The sequence below is a fragment of the Thermothelomyces thermophilus genome, chromosome 1 (genome assembly GCF_000226095.1).
Source record: "Thermothelomyces thermophilus ATCC 42464 chromosome 1, complete sequence".
Lineage (NCBI taxonomy): Eukaryota > Fungi > Ascomycota > Sordariomycetes > Sordariales > Chaetomiaceae > Thermothelomyces > Thermothelomyces thermophilus.
The window spans coordinates 6,316,633-6,339,323 of NC_016472.1; the positions used below are offsets into that span (position 1 = coordinate 6,316,633).

At 53.8% G+C, this 22,691-nt stretch overlaps 4 protein-coding genes across 4 annotated transcripts; 2 read left to right on the top strand and 2 right to left on the bottom strand.

Annotated features, from left to right (window-relative positions):
- The first annotated feature begins 2,072 nt into the window (after window positions 1–2,072).
- MYCTH_2297393 (uncharacterized protein) lies at window positions 2,073–5,058 on the top strand. Its single transcript, XM_003659829.1, has 3 exons — window positions 2,073–2,619; window positions 2,714–4,036; window positions 4,117–5,058. The coding sequence occupies exons 1-3, from the start codon at window positions 2,357–2,359 to the stop codon at window positions 5,030–5,032; spliced, it is 2,502 nt and encodes an 833-aa protein (XP_003659877.1). The 5' UTR covers window positions 2,073–2,356; the 3' UTR covers window positions 5,033–5,058.
- A 5,721-nt stretch (window positions 5,059–10,779) lies between these two features.
- MYCTH_2297398 (uncharacterized protein) lies at window positions 10,780–13,381 on the top strand. Its single transcript, XM_003659830.1, has 6 exons — window positions 10,780–11,637; window positions 11,742–11,852; window positions 11,942–12,074; window positions 12,146–12,569; window positions 12,631–12,835; window positions 12,924–13,381. The coding sequence occupies exons 1-6, from the start codon at window positions 11,229–11,231 to the stop codon at window positions 13,223–13,225; spliced, it is 1,584 nt and encodes a 527-aa protein (XP_003659878.1). The 5' UTR covers window positions 10,780–11,228; the 3' UTR covers window positions 13,226–13,381.
- Window positions 13,382–14,133: 752 nt separating this feature from the next.
- MYCTH_2297401 (uncharacterized protein) lies at window positions 14,134–19,185 on the bottom strand. The gene is made up of 10 exons (XM_003659831.1): window positions 18,699–19,185; window positions 18,575–18,642; window positions 18,283–18,503; window positions 18,181–18,215; window positions 18,043–18,128; window positions 17,830–17,988; window positions 17,662–17,777; window positions 17,490–17,607; window positions 16,494–17,432; window positions 14,134–16,429 (listed from the first exon to the last, which is right to left on the bottom strand). Exons 4-10 carry the CDS (start codon window positions 18,189–18,191, stop codon window positions 14,430–14,432), a joined length of 3,429 nt encoding a protein of 1,142 aa, XP_003659879.1. The 5' UTR covers window positions 18,192–18,215; window positions 18,283–18,503; window positions 18,575–18,642; window positions 18,699–19,185; the 3' UTR covers window positions 14,134–14,429.
- Window positions 19,186–19,200: 15 nt separating this feature from the next.
- MYCTH_2297404 (uncharacterized protein) lies at window positions 19,201–19,537 on the bottom strand. Its single transcript, XM_003659832.1, has one exon. It carries the CDS (start codon window positions 19,477–19,479, stop codon window positions 19,243–19,245), a length of 237 nt encoding a protein of 78 aa, XP_003659880.1. The 5' UTR covers window positions 19,480–19,537; the 3' UTR covers window positions 19,201–19,242.
- Between the last annotated feature and the right edge of the window lie 3,154 nt (window positions 19,538–22,691).

The window sequence follows — 22,691 nt, forward strand, 5'->3', positions numbered from 1 at the left end:
AACAAGTGCTTTATCCATCAGCAGGGCAACCTCTTTCGCCAAACTAATCCATATCCGACCAACCAGGTCAACCAACTCTTCCATAACGACACCTCCCTCTCTAGTCCTCTGAGCATTGAGCAACAGAGCTTGTGCCTACAAATAGCAGCAAGCAGCAGGCAGCAGGCAGCTCATGACTCACCATGCCGTATCGACCTTGGAACCCTTGAGTTAGCTGGACCTTCCTCTACAAAATTGCAAGGCGCGGAGGGCACCATCCATTATCGCCTATTCGGTGCCCCGGGAAACCTAATCCATGTTGCCGCAATCGCTGGCCATGCAGAAACCGTCCAATTAGGTTATTTGCAGGCCGTCTGCCTTCGGGATCGCCGCCAGCCTGCCATCGCCCTAGAATGAGAGCATTGGTCGAGAGTTCCCTTTTTGTTCGCCTTCACAATCTTAAGCCGCCCCAGGGGCGCGAGAAGAAAGCAATAAGGGGCAGCCGGTGGAGAAGGGAGCACTAGCAACGCTCTCTGAATGATGGGTCTCCGAATGCCTGTTCGTCTAACGCTTGACCGCCTCGAGCGGGAAGACTCCAAGTCCCGGCTCAGGTTAACCACTCTCTCCCTTGCTAAGGTATCGATCAACCATTTTACCACTTCCTAGAGCTCCCCGGAAAAGGTGACTTTGTCTTCTGTCGCCGGGCCGAAAGGCTGTTTGTGTATGGTGTCGAGTGTTCTGGTCTGCGAGCGCTGATTGGGAACTTCGTTTCTCGAGGAAGCGAGCCGGAGATGGTGTTACAGCTAAACTTAAAATCTCCCAAAAACCAGAAAGAGTTGAAGCAATTAATTAAGCAACTGAATGTGGCGATCTACTAGTACTCGGGCTCTGGCTTGGCTGGTTGATAAATCGGTGGCCATTGGGGGGGGGGAGCCCCTAAGCAATTCAATTTTAAAAAGGACTTGTCAGACCCAATTTTGTCGCCATAATTAGCACTGAAATGAACTTAGACGGGGCAAAAAAAAAAAAATCCAACTTATCACTGACTGAAGTGGTCTTCTCTCATCGATGAAGATTGATACCTGGCTGGATCGTCACCTGCACCACAATCAAGGTACCTGAGCAACGCGCACACGCACAAACACCACAGTCTTTGACCATGTTAACGGTCTCGATCACCAGAGAAGAGACAAACGAGCCGAACAGCGTCCGTAGCTGGAAACACCCTGGTGCCTGTGTTCTTGGGAGCAGGCTCTTGCCGCGCACAAAAGTTGCGGGCCTGTGCATTGGAGCGTTCGTCCAAATTCCTGAAGAGCTCTTCTTTCTCAACGAGCTCTACGTGCTACAGCTCGGTGGCTGCAAGTCAGCACAGCTCAGAAAAGGCTGCAATAATACGACAGCACAGCGGTATTCGCGCCGTGGGCGGCACTTCTGGACCAACTGGTACGGTCTGCAGAAGTAGGTGATAAAAGCGTTGATTGTTCCAAGTGCCAGAGGCACTTGGAGATGCTGTCTAAATACATGTCAACACCCTGGCTTGTCATCCCTGTTGGTGGGTCAGCCAGATCTGACCCACTGGCAGTCAAATCCTGTAACACTACGCCCAGCCTCACCAGCCCAGCTTCATAGAATGTAGTTCCAAGATAGGGGCATTGAGTCCTCCGGTCGTACGCAATGCTCTGCCCATCAACTCTGGGAAAGTAATCAGTTCACTACTCTGCAGAGCCCCGGCCGGGCGAAGCAGATAATTACAATTTTAGGAACACGCAGAAACGACCACCTCGGCCGTTAGGCTAGATGGATTTTGCGGCATTCATTAATTCTCATCCTGCTCAATTCATTCTCTAGGGTTGAGTAGAGTCACAGGATAAAACTGGTGGTGGCTTTTTGAGGGCATGGCATTTGAATTCAATGAAGCTGCTGTGACGTCGGTGAAACTAATGCGGCTCGAATGTTGTTCTAAATCCGGGGGGAGGGGCCGCGGTTTCCCGCCTGGCCCTAGCGATTCAGCCGCATCCAGTTCGCGCACCACAAGGCAACCACGCGGTGGGGTCGGTGAGAAGAACGAATTAACATCCTCAAAAAGCTGGCATGCTTGGAGGGGCGCGGCCTCACAAAGTTGACAATGAAAACTCACCCTTCAGTTTTAAACTCAAGGCCTCCTCTCCTCCTCTTGTTAGTTTCTTCCGAAGCTGCACTGTTCCAACGTTAGGGTACCCGATGTGTCTGCTCTGAGAAGCACCCGCAAGTTCGCCCCGTTCATTGACCCCGCTCTTGGCAACATCCCGCGGCCCCGAGATTGCCAGATGGTGCAAGACTTGCTTAACACAACACGCCCCACCTCAAAACGAGTCTCGCTCATACCTCTCTCTCTCAAATGGAGTTGCACAAGGGCTGGAACGAGCATCTTCGTCGGGAAGCCCAGAAGAAGTTGAAACCGAGAATCCGATGTCCCGACTGTGGCCATGGCTTCCTCTCTCGCGACGCTCGGGAGGGTGTCGATGCGCTGTTTGCCGCGTTTGAGAAGCATTACTCCGATTCTCACGCCCCGCTGCTCCTCGAGAAGGGCGAGGAAGCGGACAGGTCCGACTTTGTGAAGTCACGATGGGAGAATGCCAAGCAATCGCTCTCGAATGAAAGGTTGGCCGCTTGCTAGTGCTATCGGGCACTGGTCTTCTCGCTCCCCCCCTACTTGTTCTCGAATCCGAATCCCGGTCGCTGACTCGATATTCAGGGAGTCTGGCAAAGCCCACTCTGCCACTCAGGGGGTTCATCCGGATGCCAACAAGCGGAATGCGTCACCTCCAGCAGCTGCAGCTGCAGCTGAGGGCCGGAAGAACAAGAGCCCCTCCCCCGGCTTCAAGAGGGAAGGGTCCAGGAGTAGATCCGTCAGCCCCCCGAAGCGCAAGGCTCGGGCCGCAGCCGCAGCCGCAGCCGCAGCCGCTGACGACGACGACCCGGCAGACTTTGAAAGGGGGGCCTACAAAGGCAAGCTGTGGACTCCGGACGACGATACTGCTGCTGCTCCCCGTGCCCGCCCGGACAGGTCCAATATCGCCAGCCACCAGCGCCAGCGTCCTTCTTCCGGCTCGGGCCACAAGCTCCACCGTCAGCCTCACACTCTTCCGGCTCGCGGCCCGGCAGCCCCACCACCAGATGACGACTCGGCTGAGATCATCAAGCAGCCGGAGACCCGGCCCATCTCCCAGGAACAGCTGGTGGCCGAGGTAAAAGGCATCTACGCCGGTCTGGTCATGGTTGAGAGTAAATGCATTGAAGTGGACAGCAACCAGAGCTCGCAGACCGACGCCGGAAAGCTCAACAACGACCAATGGCAGGCCCTGATCGCCCTCCATCGGACCCTGCTTCACGAGCACCACGACTTCTTCCTCGCCTCCCAACACCCCTCGGCAAGTCCGGCATTGAGGAGGTTGGCTGCCAAGTACGCGATGCCTGCCCGTATGTGGCGCCACGGCATCCACAGCTTCCTCGAGCTCCTGAGGCACCGCCTCCCGGCAAGCCGGGAGCACATGCTTACGTTCATTTACTTGGCCTACTCGATCATGGCCCTTCTCTATGAGACGGTTCCTGCCTTTGAGGATACCTGGATCGAGTGCCTCGGCGATCTCGGCCGCTACCGTATGGCGATTGAGGATGACGACATTCGGGACCGCGAGATCTGGACTGGCGTAAGCAGGCGTTGGTACTCTCAGGCTTCCGACAAGGCTCCGACGACTGGGCGCCTCTACCATCACTTGGCCATCCTGGCCCGGCCTAACATCTTGCAGCAGCTCTACTACTATGAGAAGTCGCTATGTGTAGAGATACCCTTTCCGTCTACCCGCGAAAGTATCATGACGCTGTTTGAGCCTACCCTGTCCTCTGCGCCAAATTCGCAGCAAAAGCGTCTCCAGCCGACCGAGGTCTTCTTTGTAAAGACACATGCCATTCTGTTCAGTGGCAGGCAGTTAGAGGAGCTGGACGCTACAATGGAGGCCTTTCTCCAGGTCTTGAATAACCATATCGCCCGCTCCACACGTCGATGGCTTGAGCCTGGGTAAGTAAGTTAGAGGGGGGGGACTTGGCTCGCTAGACCCGGCCCCCTTCTGAATCACGAAACTTGCTTACCATGTCCAGGTACCATATGGCGATCTCCAACATCTGTGCGATCAGCGGTTTTGGCGACGAGAGTAACCCAATCACTATGGCCCTCAAGGCCTTCTCTCGGGTCAACCACAAGCATGCGACAGATTCGCAAGATCAGCCTATGCAAGACGCTGCCGCCTCGGAGACCGAAACCACACCCTCCAAGCCCGCGGCCCCGAGCAAGCAGTTCCCCAACGCCCTTTCCTTGTTCACCAAGACATACGATATTGTCTGTCGCCGCTTTAGCGATCCCAACGTCCTACCCTTTTTGCACGTCACCCTGGTCTTCATTTACCACCTTACATTTTGTCCCGACGCCATGGTCCACGTTGCCCCCCGCTTTCCCTGGAAGCTTACCGCCCATATGCTTAATACGTTGTTAACGGAACCCGCTACGTCGTCGTCGATATCATCGACCTCTCCAGCTCAGAACGTTTCAGAATCCCTGGTTCCTCTCCTTGAGGACGCCCGATTTCCTGGGTTCGAAGAGGTACAGTCCGAGACCGGCGGGCGGGACGCTAAGCACGAGGAGGCTTCTGGCGGAATCGGTGTCGCCCGGAGGAAGAAACCGTTGGCAGACGATTACGCGATGAGAGGGTTCCCCTGGACCGAGACGTACTTTCCCGATGGTTTCTTCGTCACGGACGAGAGGATCGATGACGACGAGAAGTATCTTGAGCTCCCCAGCATGCTGGAGGAGAGGCGGCAGCGAGTGGTCTGGCTGGGGTGTCGGATTGCAGGGAGGGAGGGGGGAAAATGGTTGCGCTTCGACAAGGAGGCTCAAAGATTCGACGTGAATCCGACCTACGACGTCGAGCTGGATCTGGAGATGACAAGCCAGATGCCTGCCACGCCCGGGGAGAGTGTGGATTTTGGCGAACTTCCGGATGCTGGGACCGTCACATGATTCTGAGGCCTGCTGGAGGGATCCGGGCCTGCAGGATGGCCGGTCGAGCCGTCAAACCGACAAGCAGGAAAGTTGGGAAGACGGATCTCGATGCCCGACGAGCCAAGCATGCAAACGGCGCTCTTGGCGCGCACCGACCCATACCGGTGGTGTATGGCTCCTCCGCAGAGTCAAAGAGACTCCATCCCAGGTCAGCTGACGAGAGACATCCGGGCCGTCCTGACCGAAAGCCTCAAGGGTGGCATGGTCGTCATTAACCCAACTTGGGCACGACAGCTTCCTGAATTGCTGCATTCTTTCAACAATGCAGCTCGTCTTCAAAATGGCAAGATACAAAACAACCTGTGCGATGGACTCGCCAGCTCTGCATCAGAAGTCTTGGGGACACATTGGCCCTCGCGGCAAACGGGCATAAACGAGGCCAGGCATGGACGATGGTGGTAGAGGTCGCTGGAGGTTGCTGGCCGCTTGGCACCGGCGTTCTCTAATAACGTCAAAGGTCTCAACGGCCATGGTTCGCGCTCTTCGGGTGGTTCAGAGCTGGCCATGATGTCGGTGATGTTAAGTCTAGAATTTCCGGAAGGAGGTCAATTCTTCACATGCATGTTGGGCCTCGGCGTTGGAATGAACAGGTGGGCTACTTGTGTTTTCATTTGTATTCTAGAACTGACCCAGACACCCTCTCACCATTTATGGCTCGAGATCGTGATAGTTGTGGTACTCAAAATTTAGAACAATACGTTGCGAGCAGAGAACCCAGTATTAAGTCGGACCCCCCCTAGTGGAACCCCCCCTAGTGGACCACCCCTACCTGTGGACCGCCCATTCCCATACAAACTTATTATTAATTATTAGTGTTTGGGTGCGTGGGCTCGATTTCGTCCGAATTCCATGTCCAATCCGTGCATGAACTGTCGATCCACGCGTTAATTAATATACCGTATATCTAAGTACTATTTCATACTGCTATAGGTGTATACCTATCATGTATGTACAGGGTTGCACAATCCGTTAAGCAGCGAGGTAATGCTGATAATCAGATATGCTCGCTCACATCAACTCCGTAGGAACCTCGCGACTATGTAGGTATCTGGGTAGCTAATGCTATGGATCTAGCCCTCTCTGAGGGAACTCGAAAGAGACGTGGATTCGGACTGGGCTGCTCTCTAGAATAATCACCTCGCACCCGCTGTGATTGTTGGAGATCTCATAAACTTGTGCCTTTTTTTTAACCCTCGCTTCATTCCGTCCCCATTAATAGGCAAAAGCGGCTATCTCCAAGAGACCCCGGATCAGCAGGTCGACCCATTTGGCCCCATGACTGCGTGCGCAGAGAGGACGTCTCAAGGGCGTGTCAGGCGAGCGGGATTTCGAGTCGCGTGCTTTCTCGGTCTCTTGGCCCCCATGCCATGTTTTCAACTCTCTGGTATATTAAGGCAAATCATCTCACAGATGGTGTGATTTGACAGATCATGTTGTTGCCTATCTCCCATCAATAATACCTCCCAGCGATAAATCAGGCATGGTCATGAGGTAATGAGGTGAGAAGCAGTAGTTCATGTTGAGCCTTCCGCGACCTTCCCCCACCCCCTTCCCTCCCTTGTCTGAACATTTACCTCGAGAAAGGAGAGATCGTCGGAGACGTCCGACGGGGCTTAGCGGGCGGCAGATTTTGTTGTTTCTTTCGCGGGATGATGAGGCTCGGGCCGAGCACCCCAAATCTAAACTGATGTCTCCCCTAAACGACCCCCACGAAACATGCACACCACGAGCCAATGTTGCATACGCTAAGGCCCTCAAAATTGTTTCAAAGGCGCCCCAGTTCGTGTTTTGGCTGCCTTGCTAGGCGAGCTGGTACCAAGCACGTCCGTCTGGCCATGTTCGGAATTTGGGGGTTAATTACGGATAGCTACTTACCTATCTGATGTGAACGTCTCCAGCACAGACTTTCCTAAATTGGCTGGCTGCCTGCCACGCGGTTGGCGGCGTGTAGATCTCCGCCGCCTGTGCTCACTGACGTCTCTCGGTCAACAGGCTCTCATGATATGTCTTGCGCAAAGCTTGTCTCCGGCAACTGCAGTAATTGACGCCTTGCTCGGGCGCATCTTCAGGCAAGGCTCTCCTGCCACGCCCGTGGGCAGCTCAAGACGGGATGTTTTCGTGTTCGTGACATCCTTGTTCGGCGATGATTAATTATTATCCAATCGATCCCCTCGCCAGTGGCTGTTGCACAGTACGCTGAGGACGGGCAGACGGAAGGCAACATCTTCTCGACTCGAGCAAGCCTCTGAGAGATCTTGACGCCTTGAGGAGTGAATCAAGCCCAGATCGTGATGGTTATGCGCCGCCCTTTCACATGTGACCAGATGTCGCACACCTGCCCCTTGTTAACGACTCAATTTCAGGGAAGTTCGGAAGTGCCAGTTTGGTACACCGAGAGAAGGAATTTAAATCATGCTCCATAAGGTTCTTTTTTGCGCCTATACAGCATGCAAGTGCGTGTTTGTACGGGGTTAATAATAGGCAATGTTTGCCTTGCCCCAGCTTGGCGAGTAGGTACTGTACCTTACTGCGTATTAGTTCCGGTTGGTATGTTCCAGAATCCTGGTTCCCCGCAGTGGTTGCCTTGCGCCGCTTTTCGCCTCATAATAGGTCGCCTACCTGCCGAAGATTGCAGTGCATTCTTAAATCAGCACATCATTGGTGGCCTGGAGAGAACGTCTCAGACATAATTACACCATTTCTGTATTCTGAACATCTCGGTGGGTGACTTCCTTGCTCCCGAGGTCACACTACTAACATGAAGTCACGCTGCATGAACCGGCCTGTGTGTTGCTAAGGAAGCTAGCTTCTCGAGTCCTACAGTTGCTGCCTTGGTACCTAGGTATCCGTACCTTAGCTAAGTGGGTCTTCCCATAACCTATCTCGTGTATGTGTAACGACCCGGGTTCTTTCTCGCAAGACGCCAAGAGCCATTCCGAATCGTGGCTAGCCAAAGTGCTGCAGGATTTAACTAGATGCGGCTCCAAGGCTGATCATAAACGGAACTTCGTGCAAGACCCGACCACATTCTGGGGCCCATATGCTCGTCTCTACATGTACGAAGTAATTAGCGTAGTGTAAGTCCAGAGCTCGTCCTCCATTGGGGCAAGAGGCTGTTCATGGCCGAACGTCTTCTCTCATCCTCGCTAGTGTACTTATCCGTGGAGTACGTACAAAACACCTGTCTGGTCCGCCTGATACCGGTGGCCACGGCGTTTTGTGCTATTTTCGGATACGCCCTTGAATAAATAATTATCTGATTTGAGAATGCGATTCCAATATTAATATTATCCCCCTTTTTGGACAAAGCTCAACCTCAAGCAAGGCGCCGCCCTCTCGCTTATGGAAGGACGGATACAATCGGCATCGACTCGGTCACTTGAGTCCGCCACTGGCAGCCTTGTGCTATGTGTCCTATCACACAAGGCCGCACTTCTAAACCGGCCGGCCGGCTTTGTGCATCTTTGGGCAACAGCAGTGGGGTGCCGCAGAGTTATCATTGGAGGCAAACCAGCACCCAGTAATCGGGCCTTCACCCGGCATGAAACCTCCCCCAGATCAGGGAGAGGTCAGCCCTAGACGCCCGGTGGGCGGCTCGGGAGGGAAGGAGGGGAAGGGGGGTTGGTTTTCAAGGCAACGTCACACCTTCCCCCTCCCCAACCCCCCTTCTCGTCTACCCAAAGTTCGGTCCGAGGTGTCCGCTGAGAAGGTTCCGGTTATTAGGTTCTGATTCGTCCGGCTTTGCCGTCAGAAACCCATGCGCGCTGTACAGAGTTTACTTCATACCGAATGAAACCTTCATTCTGTTCACATCGGTAGGTATTGGAAAGTGGTAGGCAGGCTTGAGGGTCGATGGCTGTGCCTTTGTTAATCCTGCAGGTCCTCGCGAGCCCCGCGGGGGGGGGGGGGGGGGGATTCCAGGGTCTGACAGCCTCGGAACTGAGAAAGTCGTGACACGGACAAAGTGCAGTTTGATGACGAGGACCTTTTCGTCCTGCAGGTGTAACAGGATAACCAGATGACGCAACCATACAGTTCCCGTACTACGTTTGAAATAGCCCCCTAGAACGCACAATAGGAACCGCGGATAGAGCGGAGTCAGCCATGGAGAGCGACGTCTCATCAGTGGCCTGGGCTCTCTTCCAATGAGGCAAGTAGAGGGAATAAAGTTTTTCTTTTCCCTTTGGCGACGGAAGTTGTCGGCCGTTGTCTCTGGCTCCAAGCCCTCCTCGGGCTCAAGCAGAACTCAGCGGACGCGGCCGCTGAGGGGTCGCTCAACAACAAGGGCTCAGAGACAAATGCTCCTTTTGCACACTGCATACAAGGCATTGGCAAAGATGGCTTTTGTCCCGAGGTGCCGTGACCGTCGCCAACCTCATTAGCTCCACTGCTGGTGTCCTCTTGGCCATATCGAGCCAGGAAATGGCAAGTGGTATGCAAGTTCAAGGTGGGCCGTGTCAAAGAGGACAAACGAACCTCGTGGGTGGAAAAAGACAGATAGGAGAATAAAAACTCGGAGACAAGGGGAGAAAAGGGCCCCAGGACGAATGAGGCGGGTCTCGGGGTAGTTGACAAGATTGTGGATGCAGACCGTTTGCTACAGCACGGCAGGGTGTGCTGCAAATCGGGACAAGCACAGCGGTGTAAGCGCTGTGGCAGGCACCGCTGGAACTCTCGTATGAGCCTCAGAAGTGGTGGTAATTCGTTGATTATTTCCAAATGCCGGAGGCATTGGAAGATGCTGTCTAAATACAAGTCATGACCCCGGTTAGTTCCTCCTGACAGTGGGTCTGTCAGATCTGAACCCCTGACAGCCAAATCCTGTAACAAATCGGTCAACGGCCGAGAGTATCAGAGCCAGAGCATACGTGCAGGGAGAGCGGACAGGATCCCCTGTGCGGTCCTGTAGGTCTTCTACTTTGGAGTTGAGCATGCCCAGCATGGAAACCGGGAGTCCAGAATATTGAATACAAAGGTAACTACATAGCACACCTGGAAATTGGAGTATTACAGCTCTGGCCAGAAAGGGAGACCTGCAGATCTAATTAACCTACAATTAGGATATCCCAACTATGGTGTCCGCTTCCCGCACTTCGCTTCTCGGGCCACTCTAGGTATGAAGCGAAGCTACGTACTAAGGTAGGTAGTCAGGTACTCTATTGGCTCGATACGCAAATTGTCGGGGTAATCCCAGATCCTTATAGGTTCCCTATGTCAGCTATTACCTCAACAACAACGTGTATTGTGTATTGTGCACATTTGCAGACAACTATCATAAGTGTCTTGCTGATCACCCAGTATAGCTGTTTCAGCAATTTGCGGCCTGCACGGTAGTGTGCCGGATGAAAAAACCATGTCGACCATTATCTTTCCCATGGCCACTTACATCGACAGCTACACCTCTGTGGCGAATGTGCCCTCAATTGCGGGAGTCACGCAGGGAAGGAGCATCGGGGGAGGGCCGAAGTGTGGCATCCAAGATGAAATCACGGAGGATTCGCCATTCAATAGAAGCGAAGCTGCTTCCTTCCTTCTTCAACGTATGCCACTCAGTCATTATATCGTCGCTTCAACAATCCTTCGCTAGCTCCCTTCGTTGTTTGCGGAGGTCATGCAACCTTTAGAGGGTTAGGGTTGAGTAGACACCGCTTCGATTTAACGAGGTATGAAGGCAGCGAGTTGTACTGATTCGTTCATCCGTAAGTGTCCGCAATGAGCGGCCATTTCGAGCGAGTACTCCGTTTTAGCACGTATACGATGATAATCCGTAGATGATGCCTTGGCGCATGCACGACTAGGTTCGGACCATACTAGTATACGGAACACGATCCGGGCGGCGCCCCACTTTCTTCGATCCCAATGTTGTTGGTTCAGCACAGTCACCGGCTTATTATGCAGGAGTTTAACCTGTGATTAATACTGGGCGCAACGCGTGTCGCCCGACTCCTCTCGATATCATTCATACTCTTTCTTTCGCCCAACTTGAACGGCAATCCTTCCTCCTTACAGGAATCCCTGATTTGATTCACTCTCCTTTTTGAATGTTATTAATCCACCTTTCTTCGCATTTCTTCTCGTTTTCCCCTTTCCCCTCCTTTCTTTTTTCCAAAAGATAATTAACAAATAATACAAAGAACAAAATATCAATATCACAATGACTTCTGACGAGACCACGCCTCTCCTAGGCACCAACCGGGTGGATCAAGTCGGACAGCAACATGAACGACAAGCGCAACACGAAAATGTCGAGCGATCTAAGTCGTCGTCGTGGTGGTGCTGGCGGCAGCGGTGGCAGTCGGCGCCGGTGCACCCGACATTGCTCCTGGTTTTTGCGCTCAACATGCTCCTCTACAGCGGCCAGACGATGGTGCTCGCCCCCCGGATGCAGATGTACGAGGAAATTGTGTGTCGGGACTCCTCATCCAGAGACGGCGGCGGCGGCGGCGGCGGCGGCACTGGGCCACTCCCGCTCGCACCCGGCTCGGGACGGTGCAAAGACGCCGACGTCCAGGCCGAAGTGGCTTTTGTGCTGGGCATGGAAGAGTTTCTGACGGTGTTTCTGAGTATGCTCCAACGACACCCCCCCCCCCTTCCCTTTGTTTTCTCTGCTGTTTTGATGGAAATCGTTGCTGACTATTAGGGCCCGTCTTTGTGTGCTAATCATCAGGCGTTCTTAGTATCCCATATAGCTTCATGGCGGACAAGTACGGTCATGGCCCCATTCTGTCGCTCTCACTATTGGGGATTGTGCTGGAGATGATTTGGCCTCTGTTTGTCTGTCAGTGATCCTTACAATTGCTCGCTTTTTTACTCTTTTTAAATTATTATCTCCTTTTTTTCCCAACTCATTAATCGAATCTGTGCCAGGCCACCTTAACGGATATCTCTCCATCTACTGGGTCTGGCTGGGGATTGCATTCGAGGCAATCGGAGGCGGAATCACAGTCACGGTCACAATGTTTAACCTCGTTTTGCTCAATTTCGTGTCGGCGGAGTCCCGGTATGTGTATCCTGACCTTAAGCATCCAATCCCTAATTAAACTTAGTTACGGGCTTGCTAACTGTGGATAGGACACGTACCTTTCTCTACCTGAACGCAAGCTCTCTGGTATCGAGGGCTCTTGGCCAGTTTGTGACGACCCGGATGATGCATAGCGATATCTGGCTTCCGGCCTACCTCGGGTGCGGGCTCAACATTCTGGCCTTGGTTCTGTCATTTTCTCTCGTGTCCCAGACAAGAGCAAAACCGACAGCCAGTGCTCCTTCTTCTGACGATGATGAGTGCGAGGCTATCACCTCCCGGAATGGCTGCTCAGCAGAAGAACTCGGCCGCGTTGCCCTGCAGTTCCTCCGGAGGGTGGAATCGACTCTGCGAAGCAATCCGGAAGTTGTTGTCGTCCTAATCTCGGCGTTTGCATTTCCCCTCGGCGAGGATTCAATGTTCACCGTCATCCTGCTGTACGTTTCAAAGCGATATGGCTGGAGCATTGGGGACGTAAGTCACCGCCTCCCTACCTAGATCTGGTAAGCAGGACATTCTAACCGTCTTGCGTTAGGCAAACATGCTCGCCGCATTCGGCACTGTCGTGATGCTCGTGACCTATCTGGTGCTGCTTCCGGTGCTCAGCAACGTGCTGCTCGAGTACGGTGGTGTCACGTCGTATGTACGAGACCGAATCATTGTGCAGACCGAGGGCGTGCTTCTTCTTGTTGGAGCCCTATGCACAGCATTCGCACCCACCGTCGTGTGGGCAGCTGGAGGTAAGATATCCTACAGGATCAATTCGAAGACTATCTTTCCATCCCTAGGCGAAAACCTCGAGCTAAGAAGCCCGTTCCCCCTGATCAGGCGTCGTTATCATGTCCCTCGGCATGGCCGTCGTCACCATCCTGCGATCTCTCGTCACAGACCTGGTGCGTCCTCAAGATGTCACCCTGGTCTACTCCATGGTGACCATGATGATGCGCATTGGATCCGCCGTCGCGGGACCCATCTTCGCATGGAGCTTTGGGTTTGGGTTGAAGCTCGGCCCGGTCTGGACGGGACTACCGTTCATCGTGGCAGCTGCCTTCTTCCTGGCCGGCACCATAGCGCTCGGCTTCCTTCCGAAAGAGCCGCGAAGCCGAGACGGGGAGGAGGAGACGGACTAATCAAGGACGGCAGTGCGGGTGTATGTACCTATCAACTGAAAGACAACCTGCTTGTCCTTACTCATCTCTATCTACCTAGGAACCTATCGTGCAACTATTAATTACAGAGACCTTCGAAGCGCAGCACATAACTAATAAGGCCAAAATCTAATACCGGTCACCTTGAGCAGCGACAGTGCTGCCCTCGCAATAGTCGTAGATCTCGTCCAAGCTGGCATTCAACTGCTCCTCGGTCCTCGCCGCACAGATCAGGTTGCACGCGTTGTGATCCCGCCCGGACCTGGCGTCCCGGGCGGACAGTCTCGGGAGCAGATGCGCAACACGTCCATGTTGCCCAGGAGGAACTTGAAGTGCATCATCTGCCGGACGGTGAAATTGAGGGCAAAGAACTGGCGCTGGATCCTCGGTCAGGCCGGGCGGAAGGGTGACGACGTCATGGATGTGGAATCTCTTGTTGCACGGATGGCTGGGACCAAACTCGATCTGCGAGCTCGGATAATGGGGCATCTACAGCAGGTTGGTGAGACCTTCCTGTCAGTAGAGGTCGGCGAGCGTCACATCGAGGCGGACCGTGGTGGTGGGCTTGTTGGGGGTGGTGGTGATGAGGACCATCTTTGCAACTACTTCTTGAGAAGATTCTTCTCTCTCGTTCACGGCATTCAAGACAGAATCTCCGAAGCAACCAGATTCGACTTCCCGTGCAGACTTAGGTTGTCCTTGGTCTGTGCCGCCTCGAAAACTACTACGGTACGAAGTATTGGTGTAAACCTTCCGTGGCATACGATGCCACGTCCGGACGGAAACGACCTCAGCCTAGAACCCGGAACCCCGTTGTTCAAGCTCCCCTCAGCCCTCGCCCGCGATGTCTGGATCACCTTCCAAAATTGCATAGATTACGGAGTTGGCCTCTAGAACGTAGTCCCATTAGTGGATCATGTCAGACGTACGATGCAATGAACTGCAGTTGCCATCGCGGTTAAGTTAATTTATCTGCGCCGCTCGGAGCCACCAGCTACATCCGCGTCAGGTGCATACTGTAGTGGAGACTGGTGGCCAAATCTCTTACACTTCACCTCCCTAATTAGGTGACCCCCTCGCAATACACAGTACACCGTGTACAGAGCCTTTTTGGGGGGGGCGGGGGAATAAACTTGAAACCCGGTACCTCTCCCGCGAGAGATGGTCTCTCTCCACGACATCCAACCTAGCTCGACCCAAGATCCCACAGCCTCTTGAACTCGCTGTCCCGCTCCAGCAGTGCTTTGGGGCTGTCCCACTCCACGACACGACCACTGTCTATAACAGCAATCCGATCAAAATCGGTCACAGCCCCAAGACGATGGACAATGGCAATGACGGTGCAGCCGGCAAACTCGTCGCGAATCACCTCCCGCATCAGCCGCTCCGACCTCTCGTCCACATTGCTATTTGCCTCGTCGAGCAGGACAATCTTCTTGTTCGCTAGCACCGCTCTTGCAAGGCACAGCAGCTGGCGCTGGCCCTGTGACAGCCGATCCAAGTCGAGTGGGCTGTCGAGGCCGCCCATTCGCTCTACGACGTCCCTCATATTCAGACGACTGAGCACAGAGAGTATTTTGCCGTCGCTGTGCTGCTGCTGCTGCTGCTCATCGCGCCGCGGAACGAGGTTGTCGCGAATGCTGGTCATGCGCAAGAGGAACGGGTGCTGTGGGACGACGGCCACCGCCGCGCGCACGGCCTGCCGCGGGAGGGTGGAGATATCGATGCCGTCGAATCGTATATGCGAGTTCGAGCTAATCTCCAGCATCCGGAGCAAACATGCTACGAGGGAACTCTTGCCGCTGCCGCTGCGGCCGCAGATGCCGACCTTAGTGCCGGCGGGTATGTCAAGGGTGACGCCGTGCAGAACAGGCGCGGCACCCACGGCGTACGAGGCGGTCAGGTTCTCGAGGGCAACATGACCACGCGAAGGCCAGTGTTCCGGCGCTGGGGATGTTTCCGTGGGCCGGTTTTCATTTTCGGTGGCGCTACAGAATTCTTGGACGCGCGCGACCGCGCCGAAGGACGTTTCTAGCTGCGTCCAGCCTTGTATGACTAGCGCGAGGAACTGGCTGAAGGAAGTGACGTTGAGTAGGGCCAGGGCGACGAACTGGGATGAAAATTGCGAGCGGAGTGTGACGACCAAGATCATGATGACGGTTGCTAGGACGGCAACTAGCACGTCTAGGACGAAGGCCAGCCACCGTTGGACGCAAAAGAGGAGGTAATAGGGGCGCTGGGAGGCATCGAGAAGCTCCAGGTATCTCTCCCTGAATGCAGCTTGCCAGGCAAACGCCCTGACATTTGACAGGCCCTGGAGCAAGTCAAGGAACTGGGTGAAGAGGGGGGACTTCGCCTCGAGATCGAGGATGCGCATCTGGCGGGAGGTCTTGAGGTAGAACTTTTGGAGCGCCCAACAGAAGAGAATCAGGGGCACCAAGGTCGCAGCGAAGTAGCCTGAAAAGACGCACATGAGAACCGCGGCGAACAGGGTGATGGTCAAGTTGATGGAGAAGTCGATCATGGCAAACGGCAATTCCGTGTCGATGACTGACATATCTTGGCTGAAGCGGTTCGTTACGACTCCAACGTCCGTCTTGGAGAAGAAGGCCAGAGGGGCAGCCATGACGGATGTCAGCAGCCGAGCATGGAGCACCTCAGAACTCCGAGGAACCATGATGATAAGGAAGAAGTACGCGGCCCCCACAATGCCAATCATGGCAAGACCAGAAAGCATTCCGTAGATCCCGAGATAGAAGCTGTTTTTGGTGTTGTCGGACGTCTGCTCAGCAACTGCAGCACCGACATGGCCGGTCCAGAAGCTGAGCAATAACTCTGTCGATTTCAAGGCCCCTCCGTAGAGGATAATGAAGGCGGCGGATACAAACGGGTACCAGCGCGGGACAGAGCCGAAGTAGTATCTGTATGTGGCAAACTCTCCCAGAAACCGTGTGGACGACTTGGGTTCCTTCTCGTCCTTGGGATTAGACGGACCCGGTGCCGTTGCACGCTTGGCTGTCTGCTGCTCAGCCCTATCCCCAGTGGCAATAGTGGAGCCGTTTTGTTTTGTACTCAGTCCCAGGAGGTAGTCCGTAGCCGTTTGGAGTTGTTCGAAAGTTCCCTCATGCAAGATGCACCCTCTCTCATCTAGGGCGATGACATGGTCCGCGTATGAAAGCCGATGAACTGCGAGGAGACTGCAATGAGCTTATGCAGGCTACACTCGAGACCATTGAAGGGTAAGACTTACTCGCGTTCGTGATACAGACCACAGTCGTGCCCATCTCTCGGAAGAGTCCCTTCTCAGCAAACAGGTTTTGATGGATGTGCTCTTCCGTCGCAGCATCTTGTCCGGCGAAGACGTCATCTAGGAAGACTACCTTTTGCCTGGAATAAACGGCACGAGCGAGGGCAACTCGTTGTTTTTGTCCGCCGCTGAGCGAAACGCCGCCGCTGCCGGCCTTGGTCGCATCCTTGTCTGGAAGTTCTGCGAGATCTTGCTCCAATGCACACGCGTAGACCACTCTGTTATACCAACCTTCGTCGTAGGTCGACACGCCTAAGATGTTTTGCCGTATCGTCAAATTTTGGATCCAGGCGTGTTGACTGACAAACGCAATCTTGCGGGCAGCAGTGTACACGTATCCCTTGGATGGTTTTATTTCCCCCAGCAACGCTTTCATCAGCGTGCTTTTGCCCGAGCCCACATTCCCGACAATGAAGGTGAACCGAGACTTGGGGATGGTGCAAGAGATGTTGTCCAAGATGGGTGGCTCTCCGTTCACCCAGCCGAAGCTGGCATTTGATATTGCCATCAGCGGCGCTCCAGGCTGCAGGCTATTCTCCTCCTTGAGTTCTTGCAGCTCTCTTGGTGCTACATCACCCTCAGTAGGGGTAATGCTTCCTTCGGGTGAAGTGCCTTCCACTGGGCTGTCACCCTGGTTCATGGGCAATCGGTGATCGTTACAGCTCTCCGACAGCAGGAACTTTCGAATCCGGTCAAAGCAGGCCAGAGCAGAGCTGACCATTGGGATGGTGCGGATGACGGTAACCATGGGTTCCGACAAGAGGTGTATCAGGGAAAGCGATGTATAAGCTGAAGGCACATCTAGAGGCCGGCCTGTGCTCTGGGAAATAATAACAAAGGTCGCAAAGGTGGCCAATGGAGCGATGGTCTGAGTGCTGCTTCCTGCTGGCCGTCAGTGATAACCATTCGTTCATTCAAAGGAGACCGGAGCGCTCGTACCGAGAAGAACTCGGAGACACAGAAGCTTGCGATAGGCCTTTGAAAGCTTGAGCTCCTTCACACGAAGGTTTTGAACCATATCGGCTAGAGTATCCGAAAAGGCGAGCATTTTGACTTCCTAGGACAGAGTTAATCATGAGGAGTTACAAAGTCACAAGATTGGAGTACGCACTTTCATCGATCCCAGCATAGACGCTGTGACGTCCACCCGGGTCTGAACACCGCGGACCCATTTCTTTTGAGCGTTGCCGATGTAGTTTGCAAGCTGCATGATAGCCACAGTAGCGACTAGAGACATATTAGGTGAAGCTTTCAAGGAGAAGGGCAACGGTTTGCTCACTGATGGACACTATCATGGGAGCTAGGAAGGCAAGGCCGAGCTGCGTGTATAGTAAATACAAGGCCACTCCGCACTCTATGGGCGATGCCCAGACTTCGTGCAGGGTAACAAAGCTCCGGCAGATGAGCTCTGTGTCAGTAGACATGAGTGTCACGGCGACTGTCATCTCTATTAGCCAGGGCCGATCTCAAAGGGGTGTCATCTGCATCTTACTCGATTCATCAAGGGCAGTAACACTAAGTTCGAGCGTCTTGCCGTAAATCAAGCCGCACAGACTACCTCTTACTGACGTTACGAACCTGCAAAATGTCAGTCTCGGAGAGAAGGAGAGTGGGAGAGAAGCACTCCTACCGATACGTCATGTGGTAGTAGAACCCATTGGAGACCTGATTGCTTTTAGCGGCAATTCGTGCGCACGCATATACCTGTTGTATTGAGCAAAAGAGGGCTTACCGCCAAACCGAGGAAAACCAAGAGCCATGCTCCGGTTAAGCCCCAGCCGACCTCGTCCGGTTGTTCCAGAGAAGCAGTGAAATTTGTTGTGCGATGGATAAGGAATGGTTGTGCGTATCTGAAACCTATCAAACAGAGGCGAGCCAGCATGCCGGAGCCAAAGGCGTATCTGGTGGCCCACAATGTCGACCAGAAGAGAGAATTCTTTTTGGGTTGGTTGACTAGACTCTGGTTAGTTTGCATCTGACTAGGAGAGTTCTGCATGAGGATCCGATGTGGGGGATCACGATACCTGATGCCCATGAATTTTGTGCTTTCGGAAGCAAGCTTCCTGCTGCCATGGCATCATGAATCGGGTATCTAGAAGCGCGTCAGCCGAGCCGATGAAGGAGATGAGCAGCGAGCGTGGCAATTACAGATCCTGATCGGTCAAACAGTGGCCAAACCCGGCTTTCATCAGAGGGTTGATCCACCAAAAGACGCTCCGAGCCAGGATGCCGCTGGTCGTCTCCGGCGAGAGATGCTGGTACCGATCGAGAAGAATGGCCCTCTTCTCCCACGCTTCGGCGGCCAAGACAAGGAGCTTGATGGCGGCCGACGAAGTGTACAGCTTGGCGACGGCGTCTGCATTGTAGACAAGCCATGCCGTTCTGGCGATGGCACAGTCGAAGAGCAGGGAGAGCAGCAGATAGACATTGATCAGAGTCGACGGCTTCACCGAGCGGGTGTGCTCGGCATGCGACACAAACAGCAGCAGGAGGCCGTCCACGAACACAAGCACGGCGGCGGCGATCTGCCAGGTCAGAGTCGGGAGAGGGCCAACTGTCCAGTAGAGCAAGACGGCGAGTTGCAACAAGGTGTATGTGCCGATCAGTCCCTAATTGCCAATTGCCAAAAAAAAAAAAAAAAAAAAAAAAACCGAGTTAGGGATTCATAACGGTGAGCAAGCCTCTGCTAGGGTTACAGCTCCATGCATACCAGTTTGAAGACGTGCCGTGGGCTCTTGGCCACCTTATGAGGCTGTCTCCACAACAAATAGAGGCGGTGTGGTGCCAAGATGCAGAAGATGGCCGACGGAATGATGGACAAGATGGCGTTCTCAAAAGTGAGGGTGAAGTCGAACCGGTCCTTGGCCGAAGGGCCAAAGTTGGCCTCGGCCAGGAGTAGGGTATCGGAGAAGGACGTATTCCCGTGCATGCCGTACCGACTCTCACTCTCTGTTCGGCGCAAAGGGGAGGGGTCACGATGCCAGACAGGGAGCGAGGGATCTGACCGTTTTTAAAAATTCGTCTGTGTCGGGTAGCATTCGTTCAGTAGTGCGCAGCTCACAGTGAATAGAGATCCAAAAAGGCAGGTGCCATTCCACAACCATGCGCCTTGGCGGCAGCGCCGCCTGGGGCCTACGCGTCTCTGAACAAGGCAGTGTGACAGGGGAATTCCGGCCCCAGCTCCCTCCAGGAAGTTTGGTGCCGCTGGAGTTACGAAGTAACTATTTCTCCTGTTTATTTCCATGCTATTGGCTGGTACGAACCCAGTCCTGTGATAATGTCGCTCTGTCACAACTGGAGCCTTCATCCTCGCTGCGGCAGTTCCTGGCCGAACACGCCATATCTCACGCGCAACACCGCTTTCCCAAGCACCAGTTGCAAAAAGAGAGCCGCTCGTCAGCTTCGAGCCGCCATAACAAAGCAAAAATCAGGGCAGAGTTCATTACCAAAAAGTGCAGGTTTATTTCAGCGCCCACCAAGTCGATTGATGACTCAGCGCAGTGCAGTATGCCAGAGTTCGGGGTAAGTAAGGAGCAAGGTGAGGCCAAGAGACAAAGCTCTGCAGTGATTGGCTAATAAGAGGCTTATTTTCGGTTTGCATCAGGGGTTGTACTGCGTAGCTCCTCCAGACTGCGTGGTGTATCGTGAGGCATCAATGGTTGAGCAGCGGTTGCACTGGCGAAAAGGATGAGGGGCCGGTCCCCGCCTCGGGAACTGCTGTCCAGCAATCCGTAGTTACGGAGTATTAACCCAAGAACTGGGCGAGGACAGCTACTCCCCACTACTGCGTACTGAGAATCCGTCATCCGTCCTCCATGCAATGCTTTTTGCTGACAACGGTCATTTCTCCAATGTGACTGCAATCGGGAAAAGTTGTGTGGGGGTGGCATCGCAAGGAATTGACCTCGGCTCATAATAAGGGATAAAGCAACGCCAGTATTCGCAGCGATGTATGTACCGACTTTAGCTCCCTGTCTCTCTACATCCTACTGTACTCTTTCAAACGACTGCGACGACTACCACGATTACGACAGATTGTTGAATTGAATATGGGCTTGGAACACTCCGGTTGGAAGCGTCGAACGCCGGAACTTGGAGGCCATCCAATAGCCCGAGTTGGCTTGGTCCATTTTAGGTGTTAAGGGGTCAAGTCTTGACGGTCAGCGTCCCGCGGCAACCCATAGCGTGTTTGGCAGGGAAGCTTGCGTTTACACTGGCCGGGTTGGGCGCCCAGCAGAAATGTTTTTTCCGGAGTATAAAATTCGAAACAAAAGGCGACAAGAAATGTGCCAGAGCTGCACGTTGACTTTTCAAGTAGGAGAGATGCGAGAGGTTGCAGGCCGGTTGCAGATCGACCCCTGGAGACGGACAAGGTAGCCCCAGCAAAAAGGCGGCAAACCCGGGTACGGTAACCGCATCAATCCACGCTCTTTCTCCTCTGTGCCGCCAGTGGGGCACCCGGAAACATGTGGTCCACTGCCCACAGTGTATTGAGGAATCTACATGTCCGCGTACCTTTATGGTAGATGGTTGTTGTAACGGATATCGATCGCTGCGAACCGGTCCGTTTTATCGGTTTCGGGTTTGTGAGTCTGGGTGTTGTCAGGATCCTTGCCATCCGTTGCCTCGTCGAGTGGCGGTTCCTTTTCCGGACAAACCGGGCAGGGCATATCTGGGAGCAGCAGCAGCAGCAACTTCGTCCGCATGTTCACGCAGGTAGTGATTGGACATGTTTGCTGCATGGTGCGCTAGCTTCCCTGCGTGCCATTCGATGCGACAGGTCTCGAGGCGCCAGTGTGTGTATATCTGGGCTGCGAAATGCCCGTTGAAAGGGCCGGTTTTGGGGTTTTCCGTGTCAATTTCTTGAAATCCCTAGTCGTTGGGGACGGAGTAAGTTCGGTTGAAGAACTTGAAGCTTGGAATCTTACCAGGACCGGTTAGGCCCAGGTGTGTGTAACGTGGCGGTGCATGGAAATCGTCTCCAGCATGCCTGCGTTTTGAGACTCGAAAAAGGCAGTTTGAAACACCTGCTGCGTGTGACTAAGCTTTCGGCGTGGGATGCTGTGCCATATTGTCAAGGTGTGACTGACTACCTAAGGTTTTCACACTATTAGCAGGAGCTGTGAATACGTCGGATGCCATTCTAAGGTTCAGCTAAGAGAGCGCCTTGTGGGACGATATGCACAGAATCCCCCGCGGACTGGAAAGCAAGGCCGTTGCCTCCACCAACCAACAGCCATAGAAACACGCCACGTAGCTGTCTCAGCTACCCTCATCCTGGCACACGTCAGGGGCAGGTACGCAGGTACCTTGGGCATCTACCTGGGGAATATACGGAGTAGATCGTAAACCAGTACTCCGTAGCCAAGCAGTTCCACTTTGGGTTGTTATGTACTGTAAATCTCTGAATTATCTTTTTCTTCCCAGAGTCCCTAAGCCACAAACAGGAAGCATCCGCTCTGAGCGGTTGAAGCTGGCGGTCCGCGCTCCATCAGCGCCAGTTCTACAATGGCCTCGCCTAACCGGGATTCACCCCGAGGCGACAGCTTGATTTCTGCGAACTTTATTGGACATGAAGCACACCCGAAAAACAGATCAAAAAAGATACGTACATTACTGGCCAATGGCATAATTATCAACCGCCTGGGAGGATCTCAGGGTCCGTGACATAAACAATATCTGCACCCTTTCCTGCCAAGCATACCGCCGGTGTCATTACCGTTTGGCCAAGGGACAATGGAAAGCGCTGCGGATAGTAGCGGGACAATGTAGTGTCCAGTCCAACTGCCACCTGACCCCGGAATCCCAACAAACTCCGATACCAACCCTTGACCAAGAAGAAATACGAGTAAACCAGTCGGGAATATTTTGCAATTGCAGTTGCTGAATCCCTGCCGTGGAACACATGCTATAAACACAGATATTCGGGGAATCTCTGGCCTTTCATGTTTGGCAACACAGGTGTTCGCCGAGCAACCAACCCCTGAGAGTCTGCAGACGTAGCTGAAATTGGTTTCTGGCTTTGAGGCGGTGCAGAAAACTACCGTCGGTGAATCTTAGCGTTCTGCAACACGTGCTTGATCCCTCAGCTTTCCTTCTTCTGGCATCCACAGAATATATCAACGTGTGCTGCTCTCTATC